The sequence below is a fragment of the Pyrus communis genome, chromosome 14 (assembly GCF_041283825.1).
Source record: "Pyrus communis isolate YQ-2024b chromosome 14, ASM4128382v1, whole genome shotgun sequence".
NCBI classification, from domain to species: domain Eukaryota; kingdom Viridiplantae; phylum Streptophyta; class Magnoliopsida; order Rosales; family Rosaceae; genus Pyrus; species Pyrus communis.
The window spans coordinates 18,457,012-18,484,399 of record NC_142578.1 but is presented as its reverse complement, the minus strand read 5'-3'; the positions used below and the strand labels follow the sequence as shown (position 1 = coordinate 18,484,399).

The 27,388-nt window shown below is 38.3% G+C and overlaps 2 protein-coding genes and 1 pseudogene across 2 annotated transcripts; all 3 read right to left on the bottom strand.

The window, feature by feature from the left end:
* Positions 1-287: 287 nt before the first annotated feature.
* LOC137710078 (uncharacterized) lies at positions 288-5,737 on the bottom strand. The gene is made up of 6 exons (XM_088683986.1): positions 5,607-5,737; positions 4,748-5,474; positions 4,553-4,642; positions 3,956-4,459; positions 1,281-1,931; positions 288-935 (listed from the first exon to the last, which is right to left on the bottom strand). Exons 1-6 carry the CDS (start codon positions 5,735-5,737, stop codon positions 288-290), a joined length of 2,751 nt encoding a protein of 916 aa, XP_088540112.1.
* Positions 5,738-12,422: 6,685 nt separating this feature from the next.
* LOC137712180 (protein STRICTOSIDINE SYNTHASE-LIKE 2-like) lies at positions 12,423-20,654 on the bottom strand (annotated as a pseudogene).
* A 1,524-nt stretch (positions 20,655-22,178) lies between these two features.
* LOC137712609 (protein STRICTOSIDINE SYNTHASE-LIKE 10) lies at positions 22,179-27,388 on the bottom strand. Its single transcript, XM_068451715.2, has 3 exons — positions 27,026-27,388; positions 23,547-23,810; positions 22,179-22,905 (listed from the first exon to the last, which is right to left on the bottom strand). The coding sequence occupies exons 1-3, from the start codon at positions 27,319-27,321 to the stop codon at positions 22,338-22,340; spliced, it is 1,128 nt and encodes a 375-aa protein (XP_068307816.2). The 5' UTR covers positions 27,322-27,388; the 3' UTR covers positions 22,179-22,337.

The following is a 27,388-nucleotide window of genomic DNA, read 5'->3' as shown; positions in this document are numbered from 1 at the left end:
TAATTTAATTATTTAATTTAATATTTATAATGACACGTGGCGCTCAGTCATTATCCATATGGGTGCCACGTTATCACTTAACGGGAGAATTAACAGTTTGACTAACGGATGTATGAGATTGTCCCAAAATTAACACTTTTTTTTTTTTTTTTTTGAAACCAAATACCATATCATAAATAGGCCTACGGAGAGGCAAACATAATAACAATACCAAGCAGTGTCAAGGGATAAACCACAACGACCCCTCCACCAAGTAAAGGCGTCACCCCCATCACCACCCTAACCCATTAATGAGGGCAAGGTAATCCGTCATTGTTCAATACATAGACCAACGAAGATGGGGGCCTAACGACCCAAACAACATCACTCATCTCCGAAAAACCAATCGATGCAATCTTGTGAGCCACGCCATTAGCAGACCATGGCACCCAAGACCATCGGCAATCAAAGAAATCCCCCCCCAACTGTTTAACCCGAGCCAGCACCGGGTATGCCTCCCAACTACCCATAGACAGCGAGCTAGAAAGACATTTAATCGCATCCAAGGAGTCCGATTCCAGAATTACATACCTTACACCCAGCTCTGCACCGAGCCTGCACCCGTGCAACAACGCAGAAGCCTCCGCTGCTGCAGCAGAAGGAGCAGTAATAGGATGCCGCGCAGCAGCCACGAACTTACTCTCCATGTCCCTCACAATCAATCCAACAAAACCCTTTTTTGATGCTTTGGACCAGCTAGCATCCACATTTATCTTCACAAAAGGGTAGGCCGGAGCGCACCATCTCGTAACTTGAATGTTCCTCCTTCCGTCACCCCCTCCTCTATCCCCATCATTTGTCTTTGCACTAAAAAACGAGCTCACCGCCGCAGAGACAGCAGCCAGGACCTTTAACGGGTTAATGGGCACCCCTTTAAAAATAAAATCACAGCAAGCCTTCCAAATGCACCAACAGGTAAAAACAATATAAGATTGTCTCCACATTATATCTCCAGAGTTGCATAAATTTGGAGAGAAAACCCCCTGAATCCAGTCCGACCAAGAAGGGAGAGAAAGACGATCCATTTTATAACCCAATGCCCCTCCAAACCAAATTGGCTCAACCCAAGAGCAGGAAAGGAAAATGTGCTCAATGGTTTCATCATGGCAGCAGCAAATAGGACAAGAAGAGGTTTGAGAGGACCTTCGTCGGAACAGTGCCTCCCGAGTAGGAAGACAATTATGAACAGTAAGCCACAAGAAATGCCGTAACTTGGGGGGCACCTCCAGCTTCTAGATCACCTTCCAAAACGCTTTGGGAACCCCACGAACAGAAGGCCGACGCAAATCCCTTCTCGCCAGCGATCTTCCTTGCAGCCATCTGTATCCTGACTTGACCGAATAAGAGCCGTTCTTACTCGTATCCCATATAAGTCTATCTTTACGACTTAAATCTCCAAGATGCGTCTCCTCAATCGCCTGCATAGCCTCCCCCGATATGAAAGGCTGTAAAAAGTTAATATTCCACCGCCCCGACTCCGGACAGATAAGTGCACTGACCCTTAAACTGGGAGTAACCGCAACCTGGCCAACCGGCTCCGGGTGTCCAAGGGGCAAGGATGGAAGCCACCTATCCTGCCACACCCGCACCTCCTGACCACCCAAGATATGCCAATGTGAGCCCTCCCTAATCAGATCCCTGCCACAGATGAGGCTGCTCCACGCCCAAGAGGCCCGCCCACCCTTCTTTGCATCCCAGATCGAGCTATGTGGAAAATACCGAGCCTTAATCACCTTAGCCCATAGCGAATCCGGTTCCGTGATTAAACGCCAGCACTGTTTAGCAAGCAGAGCATCATTAAATTCCTGAAAATTTCTGAAGCCTAAACCACCCATGTCTTTTGGCAAACCCAAAACCTCCTTTGAAACCCAGTGAATCTTGTGGGCTCCCTCCTGATGCGAGTTTTATACGCGCACAAATTAAACCCTCTTTTTGTCAAATTGTAGTATAGGTGCAAGTAGGGATCGTTCTGGACCGGGGATTAGGAGGGATTGTTAATCTCTTGGAAACTGACTTAAAAACGTAAAAACAATATAAAACACTAAACTAGACTCAAAGAATTCAAAAATACTTTAAAACATAAACTAAACAGATTCTAACAAGTTCAAAAGACTCAAAACTCTTAAAAACACAAACTAAATTGATTTCTAACTAATTTGACATTAAAGTAAAGGGGGATTTAGGTTTTGACAAAATTAAACTAAATGAACAAATTGCAATTAAAACAGAATGTAAATATGAATGTGAATAAAATATGGATGATGGAATAGCCAAGGGGTTCTTCTCCACACATGTTACACTTGCATACAAGATTGATTCTCAGTTGGTCTTTCGATAAATTATGAAACTCAACGCCCCGGGTTAATTAGGTCCGCTTAAATTAACCGTCAAGTTTTCCTTAAGTTAATGAATTGGATGGGTTAGCGCAACGCAATTCACCACATTCTCCAAAAGTCCTTTACGTGAACAGCACAATAAAGATACAATCAAAGATCATTAAGCATTATGAAAACTATAAGTGTTGACGAGGCATTCGTTACTATGATGAGCATGAAACTCGTGCCAAGAATTCATTTAACGCGATTGTTTATAAGCAACCTCCACTACTTGTGAATATAAGTTCATAACGATTAGGTGAAATTCACTTATATTCTAGCGTCATATTTATGCATGAAAATTAAGCGCGCATTCTTAATAAACATTCATAAATAAGTTATCAATCAAACGGTTAAACAAATTGAATCCACAACTTATGAAATTCCAACGAAAGTTAATCAATTCATATTGCAAATTTAAACATAGTTTCGAATCACCCCCTAGCTAAAGGGGGTTTAGTTCCTCATAACTTTGAAATCAAAGAAACACCTAAACATTCCAACAACTCAAACTTGAATTGTATGAACGTTTAGGCCCTCTTATCTTCCTCGTTGTTGTAGCACAAGGTCTAAGGTGAGGTTTGGGGAATTATGGAAATGGATGAGGAGTGGTGGAATGGGGACTCACGGTTTTGGATTCTAAGGGGAAGTGTTTGTGTTAGTTGTGGTGTGAGAAATGGAGAGATCCATGAATGAATGAATGCAAGGGTATTTATAGGAGTAGTGGAGGGAACATATGGCTATGTCATTTGTAGGTGAAGTAAGTGTGTGAGGTTGGTGAAGTAAGTGGAGGTTGTAGGTGAAGTAGGTGGATGTTGTAGGTGAAGTAGGTGGATGTTGTAGGTGAAGTACATGTGTTTAAATGGTTGAAATGTGTAGATGATTATGAGTGATAAGTGATAAGTGTATGATATGTTAAGTGATAAGTGAATGATTATGATAAGTGATAAATGAATGTATGATATGATAAGTGGTGAATGATATGTGGTTATGATAAGTGATAAGTGGTGATGATATGTGATAAGTAATGAGTGGTGATGATAAGTATGGAGCATGTGAATTAACTAATGAAGGAAATGCATGTGCAATGACAATGTGTTAGAATGGATGTGTGTTATGCATGGCATGATTGGGATTAGGAAAGGTTTTAAATGTCCTAAAACTAAAGAGAACAAGGTTCCAACACTTTGGTCTTCAATTAGGTCTTCAATTTCGTCCAACACTTTGGCGCCAAGCATAAGCTATCCATCCTTAGCCCAAAAGTGCTCCAAAAGTCTCCAAAATGCATCTTTTTGCTCCTTTAGCCCTTTGGACCTATAAACACACGAAAATAGCTTAAAGTACTAAAATAACTAAAGAAACATAACGTAAATGCACGAGAACAAGCCATTTAAGTCGAATGAATATGCTCCTATCACGTCCTTGCATCCCCACCAAAACCCAGCCACCAACGCATCCAATTCCTTACAAACAGCGGCTGGGAATTTGAAAATGCACATTGGGTATGCCGGGATAGCTTGGATAACAGCCTTAATTAAAACCTCTTTACCGGCACGGGAAAGAGTATTTTGTTTCCACCCTTGTAGCTTTTCCATTACTCTTCCTTTTACATAAGCAAGACCACGCTTTTTCGACCGACCCCATATGGTAGGGACCCCCAAATATGTTCCCGGATTGATTACTACCTTCATATCAAGGGCGTTCCCCATCTGCTCAGCATTCACCTTCGGAACGTTAGCCCCAAAAAATACACTGGATTTCTCCAAATTTACCTTCTGCCCCGACGCCACACAAAAATTGTCCAGCAGATGTCTTAAATTCCCGCAGTTTTTCATATCAGCCCGCAAAAATAGAAGGGTATCATCTGCAAAGAAGAGGTGAGAAATCACGGGTCCGGATCCACCTATCTTGACACCCTCTAACCTCCTTTGGTCAACCGCACCCTGAATCAGTTTGGATAGAACTTCCCCCACCAAAATAAATAAATAAGGAGAAAGAGGATCCCCCTGACGGAGACCCCGCGAGGGAGCAAAGGACTTTCCAGCCTGCCCATTTAGGAGAACAGCGAACTTCACAGACGAAACACAACCACTAATTAACGATCTCCATCTACTACAAAAACCCATTCTTTCTATTACCGCATCCAAAAAATCCCATTCAACCCTATCATACGCCTTCTGCATATCAAGTTTAATCCCCATTTCAAATCTATTCCGAGCTTTCCTTCCCTTCAGATAATGAAACATCTCATGGGCTATGCCAATACAATCCTGAATTTGTCTACCCGTCACAAAAGCATTCTGAGAAGGAGAGATGATTTTAGGTAATAATACCTTCAACCGGTTAGCAAGAATCTTTGACAGAATTTTGTACGAGTAGTTGCACAGGCTAATCGGTCTGAATTGCGACACAACTTCCGGATTCGGGACTTTGGGAATCAGCACCACATGAGTCTGATCTATCAAACTCGAACCCGCAGCATCCTGAATCAAATCTCTAACCAAAGCAGAAACACCCTCCCGCACAATCTCCCAGTATGTCTGATAAAATATCCCCTGGAAACCATCGGGGCCAGGAGCCTTCAGCCCTCCCATATTCCCAGCCGCCGCCTTTATCTCCTCCTCCGTGACTGGTGCAATGAGCGCCTCATTCATTTCTGGCGAGACCGATGGATTAATGCAATCTAGGAGCGACCCCCAGTTACGATCCTCTGCCGAGCTAAAAACTGAAGTGAAGTGATTATCCACCAATTGACGCACCTGAGCCGGACTCTCCACCCAGTTCCCATTCTCATCCCTAAGCTTCACTATCTTATTTCTCCTCCGCCTCTGAAGGGTTGAAGAGTGAAAAAACTGAGTGTTAGCATCCCCCTCCCTCAACCATTTTACCCTCGATCGCTGGCACCAATAACTCTCCTCTTGGAGTCTTAACTCATCAATCCGCCGAGATATTTCCCTTATCTCATCATAGTTTGGACCCCAGTCCCGCTGGAGCAAATCTAACTGGGAAAGAAGATCATGGATCCTGCTACCTCGCCTCATAAACTTAGTGTGATTCCACCTGCTTAAACGATAGCGGCAATCGTTTAAAGATCTCACCCACCTATACACAGGGCTGCCATTATGCCGCCGATCCTAGCACTTTTCCACCAAATTCTTACACTCTTCCTCCGAGACCCAATACGCCTCAAACCTGAACATCTTCCTTCCTTTCTGCCCTTCAATATTGGAAATAAGAATAACTGGGCAGTGGTTCGATGATAAAACCGTGTCATGCATAACTTGGGAGTTCGGCCAGAGTTGCTGCCACTTCTCATTCGCCATGACCCTGTCTAACCTCTCCTCCACCCAATCCCCTTTTCTCATCCCTCTCCTAAACCCTAAACCCTAAACCCTACACTTTAGGTATGACTCTGGGACGAAAAAAACTTCATGTACTAAATGTTGAAAACCACGAAACTTCAGGGCAGTAAATAGAGTTTAACCCAAAATAAAAATAAAAATAGTGCACATGTCCCTGTAGAGATCGAAGATGATGAAACAATCATTCTATAGCAGTCATTCTCCTCTATGACAAAACTTTAATGCTCAAATTAGCAATAGACCTTTGATTTAAGATAGAGCGAGTGTTTGCGAGAGTAGAGGCTTATTATATATACACGTTCAAATTGGCAAATACATGTTCAAAGAAGCTATGTCAGACTTTAATGCTCAAATTAACAATAGACCTTTGATTATATATAGAGTGTGTGTTTGCGAGAATAGACCTTTAATGCTCTAACTGAGCTCCAAGCCATGTGCTAAATTATGTTATCCTCTTACATTTTTTATTCCATCAAATTTTAAAACTATATATAGTTTCTGTTAGAATAGGAAGATAAATATTGTTATTTAATTGTATTGAGGATTCCCTTCCTTAATAGGTTTTGTAGATTATGTATGTATGGATGTATGTATGTATGCATGTATGCATGTATGTATGTATGTATGTATGTATGTATGTATGTATATAATTCCTTCTAGTGAGAAGAATACAATTGACGTATTCATGAATTATAAGTTGGCATCACGAACCTAGGTCAGAAGTCACGAAAATAAAACTTTCTGTCGATACTGTCAGCATAACAGCGTCCGACCAAAGCAAGAAGTCGTCGACCCAGCCAACTTCCACCAAAGTAAAAGTGGCCCATTTAGTCCCTTTCCATTGAACCACATAATGCCCTTTGCGGCGGCCCACCAAAGATGGATGTTGCGGTCCAGCTAACTTTCATCGAACCAAAGAAAACCTGAGAACTTAATTTAGGTACTAAACTCCAAATCAAATCCATGGCCATCTTTCGCACCTCCTCTACTCTCGAATTCCACATACCTTAATCGAACTCCTTCAAGAATTTGTCACCATGGCTAAGGAGAAGAAATCCGCTGAAATAAAACCAATGTTGCTGCATTAACAACTCGAAGTTGTTGTGATCATTATGGCCAACTTGGCCACTCCAAATCTCGTTGTTATGAGATTGTGGATTATCCACAATGGTAAGATCATGGTAGGGATCCCAGAAAATGAAATCAGGTCACCAATCAGGTCATCAATCAATCCGTTTCTCCAAACTCTACACTTGTTTCGAATAGTATATGGATAATTGATTCTGGTGCTATATATCATACAACTATTGATTTTAGATTGGTCCAAAAAATTAGAACCCTCCACCAAAATTAATGTAACCACCGATGATGGAATCGCTGCCTTGGTTATTGGCAAGGGTTAATTTGCACTTACTGATAATCTTAATTTGGATTCTGTTCTAGTTGTCCCATCTCTGAATTAGAATTTGTTATTTTTTTCTTGTATAACCCTTTACCTACATTGTATTGTGATTTTCTGGCCGCACTATTGTGTGTTTAAAGGATATTCGGGAAAGAAAGATAATTGCTTATGGGGTTAGAGGAGGGAAGCTTTACTACTTAGATTTTGTATCTAATAGCACAAGATAGTTTACTCAACCCCTGTTCATGTATGCATCCAAGAGAGAAGAAAAAAAAATTTAGTTGTGGCATCATCGTCTAGGGCAATGCTTCTTTTGGTTATTTGAAAAAGTTATTTTCGAATTTATTTTCGAAGTTTGGTGTTCCAATTTTAGTTTGGTACTGGTGAATTGGCTAAAAGCCACTGTATTTCATATTCTTCAAGTTCGAATAGAAGTTTAGTTCTTTTTATGATCATTCATTCTGACATATAAGGTCATTCCAAGAACACTACTTTGGGATGGGCTATTTGGTTTGTTATATTTATCGATGATTGTACTCGAGTGACATGGATTTGTCTTATGAAATCCAAAGGTGAAGTGAATGAATTGTTCCAACTTTTCATAAGTTGGTTCAGTGCCAACACAGGCTTAAATACAGGTGTTTTGTAGTGATAATGGAGGTGAATATTTGAGTGTGAATTTTTAAAAATACTTAACCGATTGTGGTATTGTTCACTTGACTATATGTCCTTACATATCCTAGCAGAATGGGGTGGCCCAATGGAAGAATCAACATTTCTTGAGGTTGTTCGAGCTTCCCTCTTGGAGAGTCATGCACAATTGAAGTAATAGGGGGAAGCCCTTGCGATTGCTGTCTACTTGATCAACCAAGTTCCCTCTAGTATGTTCACATCCCTCATGTGGTCTTCATCCATCTTGTTCAAGCGTCAACCTCAACCAATCTTCCTCCACATATGTTTGGCCATACTATATTTGTTCATCTTTATCCGCATCAACGAAACAAACTTGAATATTAATATCTTCGGTGTATATTCGTGGGATATGCCACTAATTAGAAAGGTTACCGGTGTTATAATCCTTGACAAAAAAATGTATGTGACCATGGATGTGGTATTTCATGCATCCACAATGTATTTTGCTGATGAGTTTGCACTTTAGGGGGAGAAAAAAAGTGAAGTATAGACGCTTGGTTATGGATTTACTCCTACAAACGATGTTCCACAAAACTCAATTATTTACTTGGAAACAAGTGGTGAAAATTTGGACTTAGATGGGGAATGTCAACTGACTGAAGTAGATGAACTAGTTATTGAAACAACACCTACATGTCAAGAAGAGCTCACTAACCTGTCATTGAGACCAGCAAATAGATCAAAGAACATAGTATTCCAGCAACCGGTCACCTAAAGACCCACGACCGATCGGCCAATCTTGAAGAGCTATTATAAGAGCAGACCATTCCCACGGCTGTGAAGGAAACTTTGTGAAAAACTAAATTCATTAAGCAACATAATACATGTATTTAACAATTAAATGGTGGAAGCATGTTTCTATGCACTTTAAAAAAAAAACTTAAATCATGAAATTCAAAACCTAGTAGTTGTGGTGAACCAAGACTCAACTCAAAATCTAAGAGAAAGAGTTAAGATTTCTTTATACATTTAAAGCACCTCTTTGCTTAGCAAAGGTTAATCACCCATGTGAGGACCTTATTTCCTTTGTCTCCTTACTCATTGGCTTCATGGATATGGATGGAAGAATTGGTTCTCCAAAAGTCCCCAAGGTAGGAGACCTCTAATTTTCAAAACCAAAGAAAGTGAAGGAAGAAGATGAGTGACATTGGAGGAGTTTGATGCTAGTAAACTCTCCTAGGGTGGTTGGCCTCTTAGAGAGAAAGAGAGCAAAAGTTCTGTCATATTTCCTCAAAGAAAACCCTAATAGGGGATGAGGCTATAAAGTTGCTTTTATACTCATTCCAAATGAGCGGCAAACTTGTAATAAGTCTACCAACACCATCCATTCTCTCTATGGCCAACACCATCCCTTCTCTCTATGATTGGCCATGCTATGTTTAGTGGGCTATTTGCTCATTTTTGTTTTAGTTGTCTTACAACTTAAACTTAATGGGCCTTATGGACCAAAACCTTTTGGGCCTCAAAACCCAAAACTAACTTGGGGCCTAAAACAAACATTTCGTTCTTGATTAATTAACTTTTATTTAATCCTTGCCATATACAATTAATCTATTTAATTGTTCTTACTCATCTTCATTATTTTCTTCAATCATTACCTTACACGGTGTACGACCCATTAGGTTTATTTTAGCAAGACAGTGGGCGATTAGAACTCTTACTAATCGAGTATGAATTGAAACTTATTTTCAATTCTCCCTTTAGTGATTATACACCACAAGTCATGAGTGATACCTAGCAGTATGTCATGGCTACCCAAGCTAATCAGAAGAGGTTGGAGAACCTATTCAGTTTGGGATTACAAATGCACTACTGTCTTTCTCTAATACAATACTCTTTATCACATTGTTTGGTTTGAAAGTTTATTCATATCTACTATCCAATGTGATTCTCTTACTTAAATGATTACCTTGAATGTGATTTGAAACGACTTCCTAAATCTCATTCATACATTGGCTAGAGATTCTTAATCATATCGTAGAGTATTCTCCCTCAACGATTTAAAGGTTATAGATCCCTTGTTATGCATTCACCTGCCTCTATAGTTAAGTGGCTTAACCCCAACTATGTCGTGGACACTCTCTAATGGAGTGCCTTTGACACAGTCAAAGATTAAGGACCTAACCACAAGACAATTATGATGCCTAATGTCAAATGATTACTTTGCATTATCCCAACCTTGAGTTCTCATGTGACATGAGTATGAGTACTCCTTGTTGATCGTGTTTAATGGACTCATTCTCTATTGAACACCTACATGCTTGTCTTAGTGTCAATCATACCAATGACTCGAGACCAGTCATTCTAAAGACATAAGACATACTGATCGGACTGTCAATGCCCAATCGACAATCTTATGATAAGGAACATTTATGATATGTGTACGAAAGAGAATGTTCTCATAAATCTAATTTCTTTAGATCACATTCTCTCAATTACATGTTCTTTGGACTTATTGTTCAAGCATATAACGTTTATATGAGGCGTCTTTAAACAATAATCTTTGCCCTTATATTAAATTAGATTAGTTTAACATGTAAAATGTACGTAAAGTATCATCATATGATTGACTTTAGGGCACATTTCCAACAGATTGGTCGCCTGATGACCCACAACCTATTGCTCAATCCTGACATGTCTATGCTAAATTTTACCGTTCAATAGCCCAATATTCATCAATCTACGGAACTCTCGAACCAATCGTTGTCTAATATACCTTGAATAGAACTTCTTCCTTGTAGCATGAGAGGTATCATGAAAGTCATATATGAGCTGGACCTTACTAGCAAAGTAAAATATTCCATGGGCAATTATGTGTCAACCCATAGGTAATCAGAGTCATATTTAATACTTGTGAATCAATTATCCTTAGTATCTATTCCTAACAATATGCTGAAAACTTTTGCCGATCTAAGGTGGAAAGTATCAATGGAAGAAGAGATGGAGTCCTTGATAAAGAATGAGGCATGAGAGATTGTTGAATTGCCGCCAGATAAAAAACATGTAGGGTGCTAATAGGTTTAGACGGTGAAGTATAACTTTTGATGGATCGATCCAAAGATACAAAGTAAGGATTGTGGAAAAGGGATACACTCAGACGTATGGAATTGATTATGAGACATTTGCTCCAGTAGTGAAATTCAACTTTATTTCTTGCACTAGCAACAAACCTTGATTGACTTGCACCAATTTGATGTGAAGAATGTGTTTTTGCATGGTGAATTAACTGAACAAGTATACATAGAGCTCCCCTTGGTTTGAACAAGCCGGCCAAACATCAGAATAAAGTATGTTGATTAAAGAGATCATTGTATTGTCTCAAACAGTCACTGAAGGCATGGTTGCGTTGATTCACAAACTCTATGAGATCTTTCGGTTACAAAAAAAGTAATTATGATCATACTTTGTTATTAAAGAAGAAGAAAAAGAAGAATAAGAAGAAGAAGAAAGGTAAAGATTATTGTACTCATTGTTTATGTGGATGATATGGTGGTGACTGGTGATGATCCTGAGGAGTGGCACGCATTGCAAAGTCATTTGACCCAAGAATTTGTGGTGAACGACCTTGGTCCACTGAAATATTTTTGGTATTAAAGTGGCCCATTCGAAGGATGGTATATTTCTGTCACAAAGGAATGTCAGCCTGTCAACCAGTTGATATGCCATTAGAAGAATGTTCAAAGTAGTGGTTTCATTCGGATCAATCACCGTGTTATAAGAAAAGATATCAACGGTTAGTAGGAAGATTGATGTATCTAACTCATATGCTGCCATACTTGGCTCATGCTTTACGTGTGATAAGTCAATTTATGCATAATCTTAAGAAGCAACATATGGATGCTTTAATGTGAATTTTACGACATGTGAAGTTAGCTCCAGGTAAAGGGGTCTTGATCTCAAAGAATGGTCATTTGGAGGTTGAAATATATGTAGATGCCAATTGGGCATGATTGATTGATGACATGCGGTCAACATTAGGTTATTTTACATTTGTGGGAGGTAATTTGGTTACATGGAGAAGTAAGAAACAAAATGTTTTGCTCGCTCAGGTGCTGAAGCAGATTATAAAAGAGTTGCTTTGGGAATTACTAAAATGCTAAGGCCATAAAGTTGTATTGTGATAGTTAAGCCGTGTGAGGTGCCAGTCCATTTCATCGTGATAATGAAGCATGTGGAAGTAGATTGGTTCTTCATCAAGGAGAAGCTAGGCTGAAAAATTATTAAGATACCAAGAGTCAAGTCGGAATATTAGCTTGCAGATGTCTTAACAAAAGCAATGTCAAATAGGATATTTGCACAACTTTTGGGCAAATTGAGCATGTTCGATATTTTGCACCAACTTGAGGGGAAGTGTTAGAATAGGAAGGTAAATATTGTGATTTAATTGTATTGAGGATTCCTTTCCTTAGTAAGTTTCCTAGATTAATTGTGATTAGAGTCGAACAACTATATATATGCATATATATATATATTTATTTTATTTCCTTCCAGTGAGAAGAAAACAATTTAAGCATTCATGAATTCTAAGTGTTTCCAAAATATCATACTAATTTAAAGTCTACATGAAAAAACAAAACTATAAAGAAAATATAAAACTTCGATTCTATACTTGCATGCAAATGACATATTTACTGATCTAATCCAAAGAGTTTGATTTTTCTCCTCCACTTCACTAATAGACTTTCATCTATTAGACTATTTCCACTTGTATCCTCAAGCAATTCCAGCACAGCAGCTTGCTTACTCAACCTGATTGCAAAGCCACTCCCAGCAGTCCACTTTGCCATGTATGAATAAGCTTTCGTAATGTCAAGGGGAATGAGCTGAAGCAGTGTCTTTGATAGGAGCATATTTATGTGACTTTATTAGCTTGTTTCTTTGCATTTAGCAAGTTAGTTTCTACTTATTAGAGTGTTGTAGACTATTTTCGTGTGTTTTTAGGTTCAAATGACAAAGTTGGCAAGAAAGTGCAATTTGGAGCATTTTAGAGCAGTTTTGGGCTTGGAATGGATAGCATAAGTATGAAACAAGGTGGATGGACAAATTTGAAGATCAAGAGAGACTAGGAATATGATTAATATATGGAGAAACAAATTTGGAAGCATTGAAGATAAGGAATCAGCTACAAAGAAGGAACATTGTCCAAATTACTTTATCTTATCCAAACCTTATCCAACCTTATCTTATCTTATCCTAATCCTATCTTACCTTATCTCCAGCTGCAAGGGGGATTCCTTATCACATTAAACCACTTCCTATCTAATTTAAGGAGTCCTAAAATCATGCAAACAAGTAACCCTTTCCCCTAGGAATCTACCGCCCCTCTCTCTCCTTTTCGTCTTTGGTTTCTGCCATATAGCTGACCTTTTCCTTAAGGATTTGAAGTGTTAAAATCCTTTTCCTAAGCTACTTTTGTGCCGCACCTAAGCCTATAAATATATGTCTATGCCGCATAATTCAATCACCACCCTTTACCACAATTTCACACCACACCATCCACCACACCTAGAGCCATGCTTGCCATTCAAAACGTTGGATTGTTGGAATGTTTCTAGGTGTATTCTATTCTTTGTTTTCAATGTTTAAATTTAATTATCTTTGTTTTGCGAACATGAGGAACTAAATTCGTTTTAGTTAGAGGTGAATTCAAAGCCATGAACATATATGTGATATGAATTGATTTCATCCAATTATTGTTTCATAAATCGTGAATGCAATTTGCTTAACTGCTTGATTGATAACTGATATGATTTTTACCATCTACAAAAGTAGGGATAAAAACACATGAAATACTTGCAAGAATACAAGGCTATTGTAGTATAGATGCTCATGCAAGGTGGTTCTCTTCAAAGACTATTTGGATAATTTATGTAGAAACAATTCTTAATTAAATACTTAAAATTAAAAATTGAGAAAAGAGATTCTGAAATTGGGTAATATTAAAAACGAATTTCAATTAAAAACTAATATGACAAAAGAAAAGAGTTTTAAATACCAATTTATAAAAGCACTTGTGTTCCACCATCAGCTAGCAATCCTATGTATTTTTACCAATTACTTATGATCTACACATGCCACTTTGAAGGTTAGGTTTTCTTAATTTATATTCTACTTGGAACCTCCAACATAGAACGTATATCTAACATGCAACCCGTCCGGACGTTCGGATAGAATCTGAACATGAAAGACTCATTATGCTTTATGAAAACCCTTTGAAAAACCATGCAACCCTTAAAACGTGGTGTTCATCTTAAGTGAAATTACAATTATTAATCACAAGAAGCCAGCGTCAATTTCAGGGAACCTTCTGACCAAAATTGCATCAAATTACTTTTCTAAAGATCCTAATGGTGATCAGGCATTAAGACAATTAGATAGTTTTAATCACGGTGATCAATAATTCAAAGTATGCATGCAATCAATCATAAGCAATTAAATAAAAATCACATATTCATGCTAAGGCTTAAGGCTTCACCCTAGCAAAAAAAATTAGTTACACATATTCATAATGAAAATCATAGAAAATATTATTAAGAATAAAAGGAATGAAAACACCTTAAAATAGAAAATCTCCAAGAACCCTAGCCAAGTTCTCTGTCTCCAAAGAAGCATAAAATAAAGCGTATCTAGAGATTAAGAATGGCCAAGCAATATATTTGCTAAGCCATCACACAAACCCTAAAACATAGGTCTCTTATTCCAACTAGGAAACTAAATAATAATAAAATATCTTAGATAATAAAACCCTAATTAAACTAGGAGATACAATCAAGCTAAGTGACTCACGGTCGTCCTCCAACTGGAATTACTCCAAAATTCGTCCATTTGGTCCTGTTTTTCTCTAGAGGTAGTCGAAAATCCTATATTGAAAATACAATTCAAAGTATCAAAATTCTTCCAGAATATTAACCAAAATATACTAAGAATAGGGTAAAATATATAATATGAAATTGACTCATCAATAACTTATTCTTGTATGTTGATTAAGGAGGCCTACTTAGTTTGCATGCATGAATTTGATGCTAGAATATAAGGGAGTTTCACGTAATAGTTATTCACTTATATTCACAAGTAGTGGAAGTTATCATGATTGTGTTAAGTGAATCCTTGGTAGGAGTCTCATGCATTTTATAGTGATGAATGCCTTGTCAATGCTTATGATTTTCATAGAATTTAATGACTTTTATATGTATCTCTATCATGCGTTTCATATAGGGAACTTGAGAAAGATAATTTAGTTGTAATGCGTATTCATTCAATTCAACGAAATAAAGAAAATTTGATGGTTGGTTGTGCGATGCAATTAACTTGGGGCATTGTCATTCATGGTTTAAAGGAATAATAACTGGAAATCGATTTGTATGCATATGTGTCATGTGTGGAGATGAACCCTCTGGCTAACCATTCACCCATATTTCACCCAATTTCGTCCAAGTTGTTTAGAGTCTTTACAATCTGCTTGTTTTTACCTTAATTTTGTCCAAAATCCAATCCCCCTTTACTTGGTTGTGTCTTTTAGTTAGAATTTGTCCAAATTTATGTTTTTAAGTGTTTTGAGTCAAAGTTAAGTTATAATTTGACCAGATCACCCTTTAGAGTCTACTTTGAGTCTATTTGATTGTTTTGTGCTGTTTTGAGCTTTTTTAGTTTGTTTTGAGTCATATAAGTCTAGTTAAGTGTTTTTAAGTCAGTTTAGAGTAGATTAGCATCCCTTCTAATCCCCGGCCTAAAACAATCCCTACTTTCATATACTACAATCATAAGGTTTTAATTTGTGTGCTAGTTAATATCACATCAGTCTTTCTTGTCGAAGTGTATGAAAGAGTCCACTTCAATATCCATAGTCCTTTCGAATGGATTCCCACCCAAAATCCTCCTCTAGGACTCCTTCGAATGTTATCTGGAAATCCCGGAAGTTGAGAAAACGTTTCACAAGTTCCTTCATTAGAGGTGTTCAACCAGTACCTTAGAATCCTGCAATGTGTGGTCTCTGCAATTAGAATGAAGTCCCCCATTTTGCTCAATGCCACCCCATTTGGGAATGACAGGTTTTCAAGAACAAATTGTACTTGTTTGGTTTTCGGGTCATATTTCATTAGTCTTCCAGTTTTATCCTCACTCAATATCACAGAAATTTGAATCCTGAAAAGGAAGTACTATATCATTAGGCACTGATGGGATGGAAAACTTTTGCACCAAGGCAGCTGAGTAAGCCACAACTTGTTGGGGCTTTCTGTACACGCAGTACGGTTTAGGGCCCTAAACCCTAAGCCTAACATATATATATATATATATATGTGTGTGTGTGTGTAGATAGTGTACCTTCTCTGATATTTTGAGCTGCTATCTGTGAAATACACTACTCTCTCTTCTTGATCGATGTCATGTGGTAAAGCCAGAAATTCATGCCCATTTCAAATATCTCATATTCTTAATTTTCTATAACTAGAAAGAAATATACATTTATGAAGAGTGTATTGAGATTTTTTTAATGCTAATAATACCATTACTTACTCCGATTCTACGTCAAAGTATCGAGCTTCCTAATTTTGCATGAAAAAAAAGGAAGCAAAGTCACGTGCATCGAATTCGAATTGACCGGCACTTTATCATGCGCTCTCATCGTAGCTCCAGTCTGCGATTCGAATTCGGAGCTAGAATTGAGTAATTGGGCAAGAGACTGAATCGAACAGGAGGATTGGATAAAAAAAATGTTAAGTTATGGTTTTGAAAGAATAAAAACTGCGGCATCAAATGGTATGAATAGGGTAAAAATAGCAGCTCATTAGGGCATAAATTGGATCAAGGGCAGGTACAAGTCGAGCCGAAAGCAGTAGCAGCAATCAACCATTGAAAATGCATGCATGCATATGTGTCCAGTTCTACATGCATTCGTTATTACCGAGATTCATAACTGATAACTTCAACGATAGAACACCTTATTCCAGCACCAACACAAGAATCTGACTCTCGTTCTTCTCATGTCTGAACCCTAGACGATGGGGGGATACTCAAACGACCACCATTCGTGAAATCAAACCAGAACAAGTTTGAGCATGTGGATTTTGTTTGCTAACGTTTGACTATTGAGCACAACCAGCTGGAGAGATCTATGCAGAGAAGAAGCACTGAAAACACCATAAGGAAGGGCCACCGGGAAATAGCAAATGCGTTGATAAAGTAGACTCCCAGGGCACCTTTCCACATGGGAATTCTCGACGGCTTCTCGGGAGTCGATGGAATTGGCAAATTCAGCATAAACTTCATTCGTGTCGGCTCTAGAGACCATACTGCCAAGAAAAATGCCAGAAAAAGGGATAATGTGAGAGTGAGACCCCAAAAACATGAGACCAAATTGAGAGTTAACGGAAGCACATGCATGTTTCAACTTCATTTCAAAAATCGAAACATTCAATTGCAAACAAGAAGATAAATCATTTTATCCTCACCTCATTCTCAAAGAAGCCGGAGAGGTCCTGACACGAGGACATTCCAATCATCTGAAAGGCATTGATATGGGTGTGCGCGTGGCGGGCGTCTGGACTCAGGGCAATGCTGAGAAATGAGTTTGTGACCATTTTCATGGCTCCTTAACCTTCATTGCTCTTAAAATCTGTTTGTCCAATGTTATCCTGTTCCATGTGACCAATGGTTATAGTCTTAGAGTACGCGCATTTCCAACAGTACTAACTAAATTTTTGTTATTGTAGCTAGCCAAATGATCCAAATGTTAATTTGACTAGCTACCGCTTACAATAATACTAGCCATTTTAGGTTAAGTTAAAATATTTTAATATTATTTTTTCTTAAACCTAACAACTCAAGCCCTTTTCTTGAAGCCCACAAACAGTGCAATTTTATGTGTTTAATGCTTAGCAAAAATTTAACCTTCCTCTCCTCCTAGCAAAATCTAGCTAGTTAGTTTTCCATCAGCAAGTGTCGACCCAGGACCTAATGATAGGTCCAAAATCTGATCAACTAATACACTACATTCTCATTCTTGCAAAAATCAGTAAACAATTAATATAAGTTTAAATTTCAGGATAAACCCTGGACTATCCTAATCTCCATGTGGCTCCGCCACTGTCAATGTCTAAGCCATTGGTAAATCCAAATGGAATGGCATCTACACGTGTCACCACCGTAGTAGCCAAGCCGCCTTCAGGGCTCACAACGAGGAGCCCCATGTAAGCATCAACAATGTAAAGGTCACCAGTTGTTTGGTTGAAACAAGGGCCTAATGGACGCCACAAATGTGCTCGGTCTGATCGTGTTCATGTGACCCTTCACAACCATCTCTGCTAACCGATTTAATTGAGCAAGTAATTTCCACGTACCTAAGCAGTAACAATTAATATACCGAGCACAAGTTTTTGTGCCTTGCAGTGCTCTTAGTTTCTAGGTATTACATATAAGAAACTGCTTACACACTAATAAGTAGAAGAAAGGACTGCGCAATTTCTACACACTATGTTAGTTTTCTATACATTTGTTGACCCATTTGATCAAACAGTTGAGTGCTGATTTTCATATCCCCATTACTTTATATTCTCATTTTTTCTTCTTATGATAAGAATCTCATACTCTAATAGAAGATTGCAATCATTTTTTCTTATGATTAAGGCTTTATTGACAATTATTATTATGTGAAGACAAATTTCTTAAGACGGGACCTAAAATATAATACTTATTACAATATAAAATTTATTCTTATATATAACTTACCCAAGTTGGACCCGAAACTTTCTATAACTATTTAGAGGTTATTCCTATACAGATTATAGAGTTTTACTATATCACCAAATTTTTGCACCGTGGCAAAAGAGAAAACATAAACTAACAAGAAATACTCAGAAAAATCGGAAGATGTTTTAAATCAATCCATGAAATTCATTTGTCAACCCTAGAATTCAAAATTTTGGCTTATTTAATCAGGTTTAGTACAAAGTTTGGTTGCTGAGGGGTAAGTACTAGCTGCAGCTAGGAGCTAGCTAGCCCCAATACCACGGATAAAACATTCTTGCACGTGTTGCACAAAACAAGTATTTTAAATTGCTAAATTATTCCATGTCTGTAGCATATACAAGAAATGCAGTACACTCGTTTCATGCAACGGATGCAAAAACAAATTTCTCCAACACTGACAGTCGATTGCCAATTGGCCATTACCATCAGCGGATCCGTACAAACAAAAGTATGTCCGATCGACCACCGGGCCACTATGCAACCAACAAACTCATCTGACTGGCTTTGGGAGTGAGAGCTGCTGACCTTCGCCTCTTAGGGCAACCAGTTATCTCCTCCATTAGTCCATTACACCATACATATTCACAATGGTAGGGCATGCAGTCACCCCTATTTGTGTAACATTAAATATTACAACTTAATTTCAAATAGTTTTCTCTTCACTTGTAAATAAGAGGTTATGTTCGATTCTTGTTAAAGATGAATTTGAACCACATTATTGCTAACCCATTATGAGGCTTAGAGAATATCGTTTGTTCAAAATAATAATAATTGGGGTGTTCTATCCACACACCCTATTTTACTTTTTACACACCCCTTGTTAATTTCTATTCGTTGATTTTCTTCAATTCATCCGATCTAACGGCCGAAAATTAGAAGGGTGTGTGAAAAGTAAAATGGGTTGTGTGAATATCACACCCCTAATAATTTTACCTAAAACCAGTGTTTAATATTTCTGTGATGGAGTGGATATTTCCAGGTAAATATCCAAAAAATCAGAGAAATATATGGAAATTGGGGTGAAGTCCAAACTTCACCTCATATCGGATAAATTTTTAAGTTTAGGCTAAAATCAACATATATCGTCGATATTTCTGACATATCTATTCAATATTCGAGAAACTCTTATATTTTGTCCAAACTAATATTTGAAAATCCCTAAAGTTTCATTTTAAATTTTCATCATTTCCATCAAAAGCAACTGATATCTATATTCGTTATATCCGTCAATATTTCCGCAAATTTGCATATCGATATTTTTATCAATACCGGTATTTTAAACACCGCCTAAAACTAAACCATGAACCTAGGTATGAAAACAGAACCCAGATCCTCTTTGGATCTAAAAAACTTGACCCTAAGGGTCAAATGATCCAAGTTGTTGAAATTTGATTCAACGGCTACAAAAAGGGGGCTCCTCTAAAAGTTATAACAATTGTAGCTGTTGGATCAAATTTCAACAGTTTGGATCATTTGATCCTTAGACTCAGTTTTTTTAGATCCAGAAGGGATCTGGGTTCATTAAAACATTCACTCCTGAACCCGAGGTCTTATGTTGGATCTCTTTAATTAAATATCATTTGTGTATATAAAAATAATAATTTCATGTTATTAAAAACTTGTTTTTAAGGATACAAAAAAACAAAGAAAGAACACAGAGAAAAACATTAAAAAAGCAGAGAATTATAGAGGAGATATGTACCTATTTGGAGAAGTTAGAGCGAAATTGATCCACCGGTGTTTATGCTGATCCCATTTGACGATACGGCCATCCAATACTCCAGTATAGGGACCTCAGAGCGTCGAAGACGAAGCTTTCAGGACCAACAGCAGAAGCAGCATTGCTACTATTACTACTTCCCACTACAATGGGAACAACTTCAAAATTATGGCCATTTGAAAGATTTACTGCTGCTGCTGCTCGGTTTTTAGTATTACTGATAGAGGGAAACCCGACGCGACGGCGTTGTGGGAAATCAAGACTGACAACACCACAACGCCTATGGTTGCTGCCAAGAACATCAGCTTTGGCTTCATGCTTGTGGAAACTGGAGAGATTAAGCAGCGGCAGCAGATGCAGTAATACTAATGCTATATGCATACATACAAAACACGTCAAATGGTAGTGCATGTAAGTAATTAATTTACAGGACTTATCGAGGACGCAATAGTACCTTAAAGTGCGCTCCCACTGCCGGAGCCAGCCAGGTGGTGTGTGGGAACTGGGAAGAAAAGTTGCAGGTGACGGACGTTTTACCTATTTACTTCTTTATGTGAATGACGAGTTCGATATTAATTTGTTAGGATTTGTTCATCGTTTGACTTAATTCAAATCATGCACCTTTTTAGTGTTAAAAAAATTGTGCAAGATGCATTTAACTTCCCTGAAGACAAAGATGTTGAGAAAACCTAACTTCTCTTCAATTGGAAAAGGATAATGCTATGGAAACTAAAATTTTAAATTAAATTTGCAAACTAAATGATGTGTCAATACTAGAAAGTAAGCATGTTAATCAACACTTAGCTAATAATCCAATCATCAACAATCACATCATTTAGTTTACAAAATTTAGTTTAGAAATTTAGTCTCCCCAACAATGAAATAGTTTTGAAACTAAGAATTCAGTACTTAATAATTAGAACATGACCAAGAATAGAAATTAATAGAGGGTGTGTGGAAGATAAAAAATGATATGTGAATATCGCCACCCTACATATAAGGGCCCAACGGCCTCACTAATATTACGGCCACAGACAATGCATGTGCATGACAATAGTTTCTTAAATGAAAATTGAAATTTGCACTTGAACCAAATTTGTGTAAGATATTATCATGAAAGCTCGACAACAAGACATTAAGATTACATATGTAATAAATCAAAGTAAATTACTTATCTATAGAAGAAAACTAGGTTGATGTCGAAGAACTTAGAATCGTCTTCTACTCTCGGCAATTGAAGTGTCTTGGTATTGAATATGGTTCAACACTAGAATAAGGCGTGTACTATAAGAGCATGGACAAGTCTTTATGTATTGCTAGGTTACCTCTCAATCAATCCTATTAATTATTAAGTGAAAGATATTTATAAATCTAAATCATATATTTTAATGTCGTACCATAATAATAAGTCTTACCAATAAGGAATTTTTTAGTCCATAATTTTTTTATTCATTTTTAACCCATAAATTTCTGAAGTACTTCTTTGCCACCTATTTCTATGAAGATTTTTTTTAGCTCCGTTTTTTGGGTATTTTAATGCATGGGTTTGATGTTTTTCAGTATTCTTATCACGTATATCTTTGTTATCAGAACTTATATAAAACAAATTTATCGTTATAATGGCGCCCAAACTACTAACACAAATGGGTCCATCCCTACTTTGGCTTCCAAGATCACAAATACGACAAGGTTTTGTGTAAGACTCTTCACATAGCCCAATAATAGTGACTTGGGACGCAACAATAGCGATACACCTGGTCATGCAAGTCTCCCTTATTGGTTACATTCCTTTGTGGTGGAGTGTTTTAATGAGCGACAAAGACATGATCAGAAGCTAACAATTGTTGAAACATTTCTAACAGTAATTTTTATTTAGTGGAACAGAAATGTTGATAAGGTTTGTACAACAAGGAGAGAAAACGATTCAAACAGATTCTGCTATGCATGTTAAAGTACATGTTTTATTGAAATTACATCAAAAGCTACTTGCTTCATACTTTCTATAGTTTATAAATGCCTATGAAAGGCATTAAAACTGACCCCATCCAGAGCTCCCCATCCTTCTCTTCCACTTCACTAATGAACTTCATAGTCTTTCCCTCACAATCTTCCAAAACTTGCAAAACTTCTCCATTCTCGCTCAACTTCACGGCAGTTGCATGGGCCTTGCCTCCTACTAGTAGGGAATGCAGCCGCTTAAAGCCGAGAGGAAGCTTTAACATCGACTTTCCAACCCATGTGTTCGAGGTAATAAACTTGGATACAAATCCACTCTTTGCATGCAATGCAACCCAAAACTCTCCATTCGAGTTCCTTCTTACGTTGTCTGGGAATCCTGGAAGCTCAGCAAAAACATCAGTATTTCCAGCATTTGGACCATCAAGCCAAACCCTCAAGATCCTGCAAGTAGTGCTTTCAGCTACTAGCACAAAAGAGCGGTCTTTGCTCAGAGCAACACCATTGGCAAAGGCAAGACCTCGTAGTAAAACAGTTACTTCTTTGCTTGATTTGTTGTACTTTAGTAATCTGCCAGTCCTGTCTCCGTTAAAGACTGATGACATGAACTGCCTGCAAACTCACAGAAGCACAAAATTCTAAACTCGGAAGTTGTTTCAACAAATAATTCAAAACAATTCCTACATTTAGCAATGGAGTAAAAAAATAGAAATGAAAACAGATCTTGATTACAAAAAATAAAGGATAATGATGGCGATGAGAACAAAAAAAGAGCTAAGACTTTGTTTTTCTCAATCTGGCACAATTAGCTTAGTATCCAATCAATTGGACACTCGACGCATACAGAATGCTAAACTGTACCATGACACTGAAATATATCTTTTGCTTTGATCTTTCTACTAGGTGCATTCTACAGACAACTCATCTATAGTTTACACAAGATTTTTCATGTTTTGATACATGTGGAGGAATAATGTGTGACCATGGAAGTGAAGCAGACTAAACGTGATCTGGGGTTTGATCAAAAGAGCTTAGATGCCAAATTAGCACAAGAAGTTCATCTGGAATGCACTATTCACATGAAAATTGAAAAGGTAATTTGAAGATTAAACCGTTGAACTTTTGACATGTCATACCACTGAACATCCGCCATCAGATAGTTCCTTGACAAAAACTGAGGGGGATGCAGAAAGTAAGACCCTCATCATATCATATGCATAAGGAGATAATGTAAGTCTTTGTACTTAAATTACCTTCTCTGGAAGATTGTGCTTGAATCTGTGAAGTAAATTACATCCTTATGCTCATCAATGTCCAAGTCATTGGTGAAGCGAAGTGGTTGACCTTCAACTTCTCTGACCACTTGAGATGCCAACCCTCCAGCAGGACCTACTACTTGAAGGCCAAGATACGCATCAGCGATATAAAGATCTCCATTTTTCTTATCAAATTTTAATCCTAAAGGCCTTCCACAGACATGCTCCATTTCTGGTGCGAAGGGGCGAACACATTCCTCCCTTGAAAACAATAGCATTCAATTAATCAAAGCTTAACAAAGTAAAAAAGCATTGCTATGAGTTGAATGCTCTCAGCAAGTTTTTTATGCCTGAACTAAATTTAACAGGGTTTGGAGGGCAATCAATAACCATTATGAATTATGCAAACTATCCCCCATTTCAGCTGAACTTCAGATAACTATGTGACTCCTTGCCATGTATAAATTGACAGAAACTCAGCAAGAACATAAAATAAACAGAATATTTAAAAGCAAACCTTTTGGCATAGCATAACCATGCAGCCATATTATTCATCTTTTTTTTACCCTGTCACGATTAAAACTCCATGTTGGTATAACTCTAAACTGGGTATTAAGCAGTGTTTTAAAAAACTCGCCCCAAGGCGCGCCTAGGCAGCCTTGGAGGTGGGGCGTGAGGAAAGTCGCCTCTGTTTTGTGGGAGTGGGCGAAAACTCACCTAGGCTTCGTCAGGGGCGCCTGGGAGGCCGGGGCTATCCGTAAGACGCCTTGCCCACGCCTCTACCTTTTAAAACATTGGTATTAAGTGATACTGGGTCTCACAGCATGATTGTGCTTTAAGGTAAATGCTCCATGAATTGAACTTTGTTTCAGGGAGCAGGGTTTCTTTACTCAAATAGTATGGGGTTAAGCACAAATTTCATATGTTCCTGACATCCTCTGCTACATCGTGCCAGAGGAAGAAGTTGAGTTGCTCCTTAAAGCATGTGCTCCAGGAAATTACTACAGAGGCTATAAATTCTGAACTCCTAGAACAAGTTGCAAAGAAGTACATGGGATTAAATCATTTTGCATGCAGAAAGACTATTTGGCCTTCTTTGTCTGCACATTACCCTACTTCCATAATCCAAAAAGCCATAGAAGAAGCTGAGCTAGGTAACGCAGCTAAACTTTTCAAACAAGAGTTCCATTCCCCTTACATGTATTGCAGGCAAATCCCGTTATTAGTAGTTCTGGTGAGCACACATGCCCAGGAACACTTTCAACTTGTATATATGCCAATCCCACCTTCCCCCATGAGAACCGAAAACCATCAGACCAGGAACACCGGCACGTATGAAAAAGACCCTTTTGAAAGCATACCCAAGGAGTGGGCATTCACCCAATCTTAAATTATAGACATCAAATAGCCTTATTTATGTTCGTTAACTACTTCTAACAAGAAAGTCAATAGCCTACACCGGTGGAATGTTGCGACAAAGAGGTAACGCCGTGCTTATTCTTCTAATAAAGAAACTAAACCTTACCTAAGAAAGTGAGTCACCCATTAATGCTACTACCTGCATAGAAGATCTATTAACACGCACAGATACCTTTATAACAAGTTGCCTCTGAACTCTGTCTCACAACTGCAAATAGAACCTGTAGCTTCATGCCCATACCTATATAACTTGGCCCCTGTTCTGCCAATATAGTAGAAAGAGCATAAGTAGGATTGCACTCAGGGAACACTTGTTAGCTACAGTTACTATCTGTCTTGTATAGAACTAGAACTGTTCACAACTAGAGTTACTCTTACTCTTGCTCCTGAGCTTCCAGATCCTTACTTCAGGGTTATAAGGTAGCGTTGGCTACTCCTTGTATTATAGTAGGACAAAGCCTTTAATCTATCCTTTCTATTTCATACTGGAACTATTATCTCTAGTTTAACTTCTACCTCGAAATGCTGCCAACTCCTTACCTGCCTGCCGGAGGGGGGGAGGTGGTGGGATTAGATGAGTTACTCTTACTCTTGCTCCTGAGCTTCCAGATCCTTACTTCAAGGTTACAAGGTAGCGTTGGCAACTCCTTGTATTATAGTAGGACAAAGCCTTTAATCTGTTCCTTTCTATTTCATACTGGAACTACCATCTCTAGTTTAACTTCTACCTTGAAATGCTGCCAACTCCCTACCTGCCCCCCCCCGGGGGGGGGGGGGGGGGGGCGGGGCGGGTGGTGGGATTAGATGACTCTTTAGATTACTCGTTTGTTTAACTGAGGTTCCCCGGCTAAGTCCAAGCTTTAAAGCAACAGCAAGGCCTATGCTTGGCTTCAAGTCCGGAAGAAAAGCTGGAAGCTAGACAGTAGCTGCCTAGCTACAAATTCAAAAGCCTGTATTTGGATAAAAGGACCATATTTGCATTTACCTGTTAGTCTCCATTATTCTTATTCCAAAATATCATAGGACCTCCTTTTCCTGACAACTGATCGGAGATCTTACTTTCTCAAGCCATACTTCTTTTGTTCAGCCAACAGTCTTCTGGTCTACTTATTATTACTTACTATTGCTCTTCCCTTCAACTCATACTACTTGCAGCCCATTTCCAAATAAAAGCTACTTGCTTTTAAGCGCTAGGTGCCTAGCTGGCTTGTTAAACCCTGGAAAAGAATCTTCAAAGCACAATAACAGCTATGAGATAGGCGCTCTCTCACCTAATATTTGCTATTAACACCAAGGATTGAAAGTGACACAATATCTATTGGGAGATCTACAAATATCCGTGGGCAAGCACCTTTAACAAGCAAGTAGCTAGCTTCCACCTTAAGGTTCGAGTCCTCTGCAAGTTCAATCATGCATTTTCCATTCAAGTAGATCCCATTTAGATGGTAAGCTTGAACTCTACTTCAACTGAATTTATAATTTCTAGGTGACTAGTTAAAAATTGACCAGACCAGAATCCTCTTAATCTAAAGAAAATCTGTTTGCATTAATTCATCAGACAAAAAGAACACAAATTTCTTCCACACAAACGCCAAGTAAGATTTTCTCAAATTTGTTCTCCTCTTTATAACTCACAAGTGTGGTTCTTCTTGCCACAAGGTGTTAGGTGTGCCACCATCGATGCACTCGAATTTGATCATTCACACGATCCAACGATTGTAATTCCAGTGCACGATAGGATAACGACACATGACACAAGAACTAGGTAAAATCCTATTGAAATTATCTTTACAATCCATTTGCTCAAATTGCTAAATCATCAAACATTTGTAAATTTTGGCAAGAAATGGAGGAACCCAATCAAATTTCTTGAGTGGCCGGCTAATTAATTGAACTGACTGTCAAAGAAATAAATAAAAATTATAAGCAGCTAATGCAAATCATGCTGGCAAAAGCGCAAACACCCGCAACATGCAAACTAAATATAGCAAAAAAAAAAAAAAAAAATCAATAAATAATGATTTGATAATATAAAGATTGGGTTCAGTTTTGGTTACCTTTGGGAAGTGGTGACTGCAAAATCAGTCCACCGGCGATTGTTCCGATCCCACTTGAGAACACGGCCGTCGGCGACGCCGGTGTAGGGCCCATCTCCGGTGGGGTCGAAGGCGAGACTCTCGGGTCCCAAGGCTCCAGGAACAGGGATGATTTGTGCAGTGTGGAGGAGGTCAATGGAGCCCGGAATCGGAGCTACTCCAAGCCCAAAGAGCTTCCAGTAGTCAGGTGGGTTGACGGCCAACGCTGCGGCCACCACCGCAAGTACCCCTGCAATCAACCTTAACTTTGGGTTCATCTCTTCCGAGTAAACAACAAAACAATTTGACCAGTCTTATAAATAGGTCATAACCTTTTTCACTAAC